The sequence below is a fragment of the Protopterus annectens genome, chromosome 1.part1 (assembly GCF_019279795.1).
Source record: "Protopterus annectens isolate FY-2018-M chromosome 1.part1, PAN1.0, whole genome shotgun sequence".
NCBI lineage: Eukaryota > Metazoa > Chordata > Ceratodontiformes > Protopteridae > Protopterus > Protopterus annectens.
In genome coordinates, this window is record NC_056726.1 from 1,026,221,580 (window position 1) to 1,026,230,891 (window position 9,312).

General features: G+C 39.2%; 1 protein-coding gene across 1 annotated transcript in view; it reads left to right on the forward strand.

Annotated features, from left to right (window-relative positions):
• Positions 1-694: 694 nt before the first annotated feature.
• Positions 695-9,312, forward strand: part of LOC122815288 — a gene marked incomplete at its 3' end in the record, with an annotated part of 15,458 nt that continues 6,840 nt past the window's right edge. Inside the window, exon 1 of the mRNA XM_044087654.1 lies at positions 695-1,175. Coding sequence (XP_043943589.1) covers positions 695-1,175 — 481 coding nt within the window. The remainder of the gene's footprint in view (positions 1,176-9,312) is intronic.

Here is a 9,312-nt window from a genome sequence, read left to right on the forward strand (position 1 = left end):
TATATGCAAAAAGGTCTAGGTACCTTTGGATATATTACCAAGGATTCTTGGAATTTTTTAGGAAAATTAAATACAATAGCTATTACTGATAACACCATGTTAGTTACAATTGACATTTGTAATCTATTTTCGGTTATTCCACATGAAATTGGATTAAGTCGGTTAGAGTGTCAACTGATAAAGATGGGCCTGTATGATCAAGACCAAGTGAATGCATTTATCACCCTGAAGGAAGCAGTATTATACAATAATTTCTTGAATTTCAAAGGGCATTTTTATAAACAAGTTACTGGTGTAGCGATGAGGGCCGCTTGTGCCCCCATTTTTTCCAATTACATAATGTCCTTTTGGGAACAGGAATATGTAATTCAATGTGCCCAACAAGTACATTAAACAATACACACATTTCCTGGACAACATTTTTATCATCTGGGAAAGAAATTGTGAGTAGTTGAAGGCATTTTTGAACTACATTACTAGCACAGTGGACTATTTAAAATTCACTTATCAGTACAGTGCAGAAATGATAACATATTTAGATATCAAATTGACAATAGATAGGGAATTGAAATGTTTGAAATCCAGCATCTATAGAAAAATCATCTTTTCCAATTCATATTTGGATTACAACAGCTGGCACCCTCACCATCAGAAAAGGTCCATTGTTAAGGGTCAGATTGTGAGGGTGGCCAGGATGGTCAGTAATGACCAGGAGTTCCTTACAGAATTGGAATTTATGATCACTATGTTTAAAAGAAGGGGATATCCAGAGACCCTAAGTATGGATGTTAGGGAAGAAATTATTCGGAAAAGGAATAATGGTATGTATAAGGTGATCCTGATAGAGACTGCTGGGCAAGTTTCTAATTTATTGGCAGTTAATATTGATAAAGTAGAATTAAAAAATAAAGGTGAAGGTTTATTATTCATCACTATTTATAACCAGGATTCAGAATGGTTCAAGTGGATGGTAAAGAAAAACTGGGCCATCTTACAGTTAGACAAGAATGTAGAAAGTAAGATGGGTGGTGTCCCCAGGTTTGAGTTTCAGAAGGACAAATCCTTCAAAGAGATCTTGGAGAAGGGGTCCCATCAACAGCCATCTAATGCTGGGAGAATGATGGGTAACTTTAAATGTGGCAGATGCAGCACATGCAAACACATTATGGAGATGGGTAAAAACATCAAAGTGAATAATTATTTTATTACCTTAATGGGGCATTATAACTGTTACCCTCAAAATGTAGTGTATTTAGCCAAATGTGAGGCATGTCCTACATTTTATGTGGGAAAAACTTTCAGACACTTTAGGGAAAGAATTAACTAACATGTTTTGGACATCAGGCATCTTAAATCCACCAATGCCCTTGCCAGACATATTGCTGAATATCCAGAGCATTATTTAAAATGTTGTGTAATTCAACAAATTAAAAATGACATTCAGGGTAAGGTATTAGAAGTCCATCTAGATATATATGAACTCAAATGGCAACTTAGGCTGGATGCCCATAACTATCCGGGAATTAATGATAGTGTTAGCATTGCTCCTATACTGAAGTTAAAAAAATACACTGGGAAGGTAGGTGGCTAAGCTAACACCGGATTAGTTTAGGTTAGTATGTCGATTTGGGGTGTCATAGTTATTATTTTAGAATTATAATTTTATAATTCTTATATGCATGTATTAAATGGAATGATAATCATATTATGAATTTTATATTTATAGAAAAACAAAATATTCAAAGTATTTTATCAATAATTTTATTTATATAAATAATATGCTGAATGCATTTTTAGGATGTTTTGAGAGAATATGGTCATGTTGCTTTAAATAATTTGGAGGGAAATTAATTGGTGTACTGGGTGGAGACACATAAAAAGGAATGTATATGAGTTTTTAACTGTTCTGATAAAGTCCTGTTGTGAGGACGAAACCTAGGTCAATAACTTTGTAGATTATCTACTTTTACAATAAAGGTTGGATTGGTTTGCTGTTACAAATTTGTGGACATTCTATTTTCATAATAGAAAGTAGATTGACTGATGTTCTCCAGGTGCTTTTTTCTTAATATCAATGCTATGGATGACAGAGATATGGCACCGGTATCATCATATGCACAGGGTGTGTTGTGGGTTTGCCAGAGACCTAGGCTGTGCCATTTGGTTGACATCATGTGTGTGTGTGTTAGGGGATTTCATTATTAATTGGGCTGTGCAGATGTAGTGTGTGTAGGTATGGGGTTGCCTTAGCCGTGTTGGTGATGTTTATGTATGCATGCACACAGTTCTGTCATCTGGGAGCCCTACACAGGGGTCTGTATGACAGCTGCAGACTGTACCTGGCAGGGTGTGCAGCTCACCATCTCCGGCCATGGACACAAGAACTGTGCCTGCCAAGGGTTCAACTGGCACTATCAGGTACAAGGCCAGATATGGTACTCTCCCCTGATGATGACATATGTCCGCTGGATCTGGGTCCCTCTTGGGACTGGCCAGGGCCATGTGCATGTGGCCTGCTATGTTGTTGTGTGGACAGTGCCTCCTCTTGCAGTGCTGGTGCTGATACTGCCACTATGGGAGCAGCTCTGACTTGAAGCACATCCACGCTGACCTCCACCTGTTAGTGTTGCAGACCTATGTCCATGTGGCTGCCGCACTACTCCCACCATATGCTCAAGAACAGACCTTGCATGGTCGAGGATTCCCACCATCTCACCCAACCGTCTATCCAGGACCTCTGCAAAATAATGTTGGGCACCTGCAAGGTCATGGATATTGTCAAAAACAGCAGAATAAGTAGCCCTCGGAGCCTCAGACCCTGCGGGTATAACATTCCATACGTATCTGTGCCTCCATGATGGCCTGAAACATGCTTCTGGTGACACCAGCTGTGGCACGTCTGCCTGGGGCATGACAACCAGCAGCTCTCCTACGAGCACCCCTGTACATCTGCCTGTGTGGTACCTCACCGGGCATCTGGCTATGGCTGCTGTGTCCAGACACATTCCATAGTCACCGCACTGTCCTGTCCCATGCCACCACCCATCAACCTTCCCTCATCTATGGCCACTGGTGATGGGTTATGTATAGGCAATGTGACTGTGTGTGGGGATGGGGTGGATAACAGTGGGATGTCAACTGATGCCATAGCTTCAGCTCATGACAACTCTGCCTGTGCCTCACCATACCTATCATCATTGTCAGAGTCTGTATAGACACCAACATCAGTTTGCCTGCAGGAAGGACCCTGACTCACCTCACCACCTGTGAGGGGAAAACAAGAAATGCACTTTAAGACTTGTACGTCATTGCTTAACTGTACATACACTTAAACACACACACACACACACACACACACACACACACACACACACACACACACACACACACACACACACACACACACACACACTAATTGGTGAGGTTGCACCAAGATATTACACACAGACCTCTCATTACCCAGCTGTCGACATGCATGGCATATGGCACTCAACAGCATGCAGTGCAGCCATATTCAATCCCTGTTACCAACAGTATACATCTCTGTGATGCATGATTTGAGTTAGCAGGTGATACCCCTTCCCCTGTAACACACTGCACCCATTTACATAGTATTGCTGTGCACCTGTTTAGCACCCTGGCATGTATTGTACAACATACCTCACAGGTGTACATGCCATTGCTGAATGTGTATATGTGTGTCAGTTATGTTTGCTCTGCTGCTCAGAGCCCCTATATGTTTGCCCGACACATACCTGGGATCAGTGGTGGCTGGTGACTTCAAGTCAAAGGGGGGCTGCAGGAGACAGCTGAATGGGAGGGGTCAATGGGAAGGTGTGCAGCCAACTAGAAAGGGGAGGAGCTATGCCCCAAACCACAAAAACTGTAACTTTAATTAAATATGCTGCCCTGATTGCCAAACCGTCATTATGAGAGTCCAATCAAGACAAAATGAAGTGTAGAAGAAAAAGAAATATCTCAAGCTGTATGACAGCTTATTTAATATCTAGATGGAAACAAAAAGGTTGAGAGGCATGAAAAAATAAATTACTTTTTAAATACATTACTGGAATGCCAGTCTAAATCAAGTATAAGATAAACAAGCAGTACTCATCTCAAACCACTAGTTATAATTTATATTCAGCTTTAAAGTACCAAGTAACATGCTGAAAGTAGCAATCTCTGTGATACCACCACTTGTAAAAATGTTTCTTATTCAAAAAAGACCTGCTGCCTGAAAACAACTATCTACTTGTTTCATGGGGAAAACATGATCAAAGTAAAAAATGAAAAGCAAACAAGAAACAAGCTCAAGATACATTGCTTAAAGGATTAATGCACAGGTTATTGGCCACATATGATAGATTTGCATTCTGTTTAGTTTACAGGTAAAGCCTGCAAAGATGATGGCAAGTCCCCAACAAATGTAATGAGCTTCTTAAAATAATGTAATCCTGTCCTTTATTACAAATACTGTCATATGCATTTCAATATCCAAAGCTTATACGTTATCTAGTTATGCAAGTATTCTCTGCATGGCAAAAACAGAAAGGCTTTCAATGTTAGCTATTCTTTAACAGTATACTTATCAAAGCTTACTTGCATCTTACAATCTCAGACAAGCTTATCTGATGGTCGTTAAAGCATTGCTACTTAAACATAGAGCAACAGGCACTTTCTGAATAATAATAAGCATACATCAACAGTATAAAAATATGACAGAAACCAAAACATTCTGCAAAATCAAGGACAGATGAAAAGCCATTGTAGTACTTGTGTCTACCTTGGATGGGGGGATACTCTGCAGATTTACACTGCATAACTGCTCCTTTCCTTGCTTGGACACATCCGGAGTCACTACATGGGGGAGTGGGGTGCAACAAGTATGTCACAATTTGAAATATCTCTGGCTGACTGTGATGGCCCTGACACATTTGTCATACCTCTCAACCTCAGAGCAAGACATCTGGACAAAGCCATACATAGAAGTGGGACAAAGGCCCAAAAATAAGGGCAATTTTTAAATATTGCTCTTATAAACTTAGAAAGATAATAGAGTAGTAGGTCTTGCATTGGTATGAATTTTCTGAAGGGTATGAAATCTGAAACTCAAATGTCTGTCATTATTTTCTAACTTCACTCTTTAATGATTTGCCACTAATTTGCCAAAAGCACAATTTTGTGAAAAATGGAACAAAAATGTGACTTTTTTAATATTAGTACTGCTAACTTGAGCAGCTGACAAAATATAAGAATCTACATGCATTTCTGAAATAAAAGTATTCTATAACTCTGATTATTACAGTTATTTATTAATTGTAAATCCTCCACGTTTTCTTCTAAAATTGCCATTTTGCGGAGGGATTATTAGGGGAAGAGCAAAATTTTGAGCCAAAATCAGGGACAGTTGAGAGGTTTGGATATGCCTAATTCTATAAAGCAATTTATTTGTATGTACCTCTCAACCTGTTAATGCAGGAAATCTGGACAAGGCCAAATATATTGGGGGAACATATAAACATTACTAAAAATTGCTCTTGTATAAACTGAGACAGTTGATAGAATATAACAGGTCTTGCTTTAGCATGCATTTTTCTGAAGGTTATGAAGTCTGAAACTCAGTGTCTGTCATTATTTAGTGATGTAGTTCCTAAATGATTTGCCAGAAAACCACAAACTTTACGAGGAACAAACCAAAAATAAGAAGCAAAAATCTATTCATTCTGTGAAAATCTGGACAGTTGAGAGGTATAGTTCAGCCAGGGCTGTCTTTTAGTTTGCCGCCCTTCACCCTCACAAAATCTTCATCGAATGGAGCCTCCCCCCTGCAGCCATTCCAATGAACCATTACTTGGCTATTTCCCCACATTTACCATAATCACTAATGTGCATACTGTTTTACCTCTACAATGATTTGGATTTCATTTGAAAGTTTTATTTTGCATTTTACAGCACAAACACTAAGACATCTGCTAAACAAAGCAATGCAGTCTCACAAAGAAAACAGACAGCATTAAAACTTAAAAAACACAAAATCACTAGCACATCACCAGTATTTCTTATTTATTCAGTTAGCAATCTGGTACCTCAGCCTTTTGCCTCCATGGATCACAATGCATTCACATTTTAAGCTAGTATATATACTTATTCACCCTAATTGACACAGACAACTTACATTCATTAATTAGTTCATGTTAAACATTTAAAGTAACACAATACATATTATATAAATTAGATTCACAATTCCATCAATATTTCTCTACAAAATTATATAAATATAAATGAATAATTATTGAATTTGAATGTTGAATAATACAATTATTATTAATTATTAAATACCCAATTCCTGATTCAAACCGAAGGGCTTCAAGGTTTTAAACTTTAAGATCATTCTACTTTCTAACTCAAGTAATTTATTAACATAGTCCCCCCCCCACAGTTAAAAAAGGCTTACCAAGTACACAGACTTTAAAACTGCTGGGGGAGCCATCATGTTTAGTAAGGAAATGTTAGGCAACAGGACTAACTTCACTACGGTTCCTAATATCTTTTAAATGTTCTAGAACCCGAGTTCTAACCATACGTTTAGTTTGTCCTATATACCATACAATAACACAAGAACAACCCAGAATATATACTACCCCTATCAATCTGCAATTAAAGTATAACGTAGGGATAAATGTTATACCATTAATCATATTCAAATTCTTAACCCTGTCACATATACTACAATGGCCACATGAAAAGTGCCAGAAGGTCAACTATTAACATAATTCCCTTTCACAAAATTATAATTTAATAATTCTTTTAAATTCTTTCTCTTCTTAAAAGAAAAAGTAATATGTTTTGGGAACAAGTGGCCAATATAACATATATATATATATATATATATATATATTTATATATGTAAAGCCCATTCAGATATCACAGCTGCACTGTTCTGCCTTGCTACAAAACAGAAGAGTGTCAAATGTGGACACAGCCTGACATTAGGGGGTATATATAGGGACAGATTGTAGGTAAGCCTATTACAAACCTATGATGTTTGTGCATGATACATGTCACGTTAACATGACTGTCCTGCAGGTGGCGGGGTCTGAAACTCATGTGTCTATCATAACTTCATTACTTCCACGACCAGATCTTTGCCACACTAATATACATGTATTAAGTTACAGAACACACACTATGATGGCTTACATCTTGTCATTCAATGGTGATCTGCACAGTTGACAGGTATGGCCCACTGCCCACAGGACCACAGACTATGTCCCTAGCGATTGTTCAACAGGACATCATTACAGCAACAAGTCTTGATGGCACATAGAAATCTGTCCACATCATCTATTGCATCATTACAGAACAAGTACGTTCATTTACATCCATACTGTATACATGCTTCTCTCTCTCTCTCTCTCTCTTTCTCTCTCTCTCTCATGGATTTTGTAGGTGATGCTCATGATCAGGTGATGGCCTCTGCACCAGTTGGTGCTCACTACTTGCTAATTGCATGCAACCAGCTGTGTAGTACTTCCTATTACCAATGTCATGGCAACCCACTACTATAAATGGCTACATCATGTGGGCATTGTCCCTTTACCTTTCCTGTATGGGAGACATCCGTCCTGTGTGTGGGCAGCAGTGTTACAGACATCAGGTAGTAATACCTCTTACAACAGGACTTGCAGACACGGGCAAACTACATATTTGTATATTGTTCCAGACCTACGGATAGTGTGAATATTGCTGTTATCTGCATTGAATACTGCTAGTTTTACAGGGTTTGTGAGTACCTGCTAGATTTGCATGGAATGCAGTCTGTCTGCATAGCTCTCAACTGTGGGCCTACCCACATGATGGCCAGAGGATTGGCTGCTATGTTTTGTCTGTTCCCCGCACAAGTCTTGTCCCTGACATATCAGTGGCATTCTCTCTGTTAAGTGCTATCAGTACATAGCAACATTAATTTGTGTTTCTGACTTCATATTCCTGAGTAAGGGTATGTTGCATGCAATCCTGTAACTCTTGCAACATTCACAGTGTATAAGAGCAATAATGCAAATATGGCCCTGTGTTCCAGCCTCTGTCCTCCACCTATATACCAGGCTTTGTCCATATGTCTTGCAGTGAGAGGTTGTTATGTAGTGGCCTGTGATTATGTTGTGCTGGCATTCCTGCCATCATTCCAGTGATGTTGTGGACTCCCACACAAATTGTGGGGTAGTGTCCATATATATGAGGGCTACAGCTGGACAAAACATGTGTGACCTTGTACAGTCCAGAGGGCAGTGTATGTAAACATTGTTATATGCCCTTGTACAACAATTTATGGGGGAGAGGTATGAATTGTTTTAACCTAGGCTGTTACAACATTTGAGGGATAGCAGTAGTAATACACATTAAGGTCTATGGCTGTACATTTTCATACATTTCACTATGGGAACAATGGTGGGCTGGAGTACTACTTACACACAGTTCTGTTTGTCGGTGTGATAGTGATGTTTTAAGTTAAGCATTGTTATGCAACAGATACAGTTTCATTGTGACAACTTAATTCTTTTCCCCCTAGGGGTTGAATACAGAGTGTAACTGGAGGCTGCTGAACTACATGTGTAATTAATGAGTGTTGATTGGTTCTTATCCTCAAAGCACGTGTTTCTTTTACTGTTGTACTACTTGAAAGCCTTAGTCTGGACAGCTTCTTCTTCTTTCGGCTGCTCCCATTAGGGGTCACAGCGGATCATCTATTTCCATTTCTTCCTGTCCTCTGCATCTTGCTTTGTAACACCAACCACCTACATGTCCTCTCTCACCACATCCATAAACCTTATCTTAGGCCTTCCTCTTTTCCTGTTACCCGGCAGTTTCATCCTTAGCATCTTTTTCCAAATATACTCTGCATCCCTCCTCAGCACATGTCCAAACCAAAGTAATCTTGCCTCTCTAGCTTTGTCTCCAAACCTTCCAACCTGGGCTGAACCTCTAATATAATTATTGCTAATTCTATCCACCCTCTTTACACCCAGTGCAAATCTTAACATCTTTAGCTCTGCTTCATCCAGATCTGACTCCTGGCTTTTTGTCAATGCCACTGTCTCCAAATCATATAACATAACTGTTTTCACAACCCTCTTGTAGGCCTTCCCATTCACTCTTACTGGTATTAGTCTGTCACAAATCACTCCTGACACTCTTCTCCACCCACTCCATCCTGCATGTACTCTCTTCTTCACCTTTCTTCCACACTCACCATTACTCTGAACTGTTGATCCCAAGTATTTAAACTCATCCACCTTCTCCACCTCTACTCCA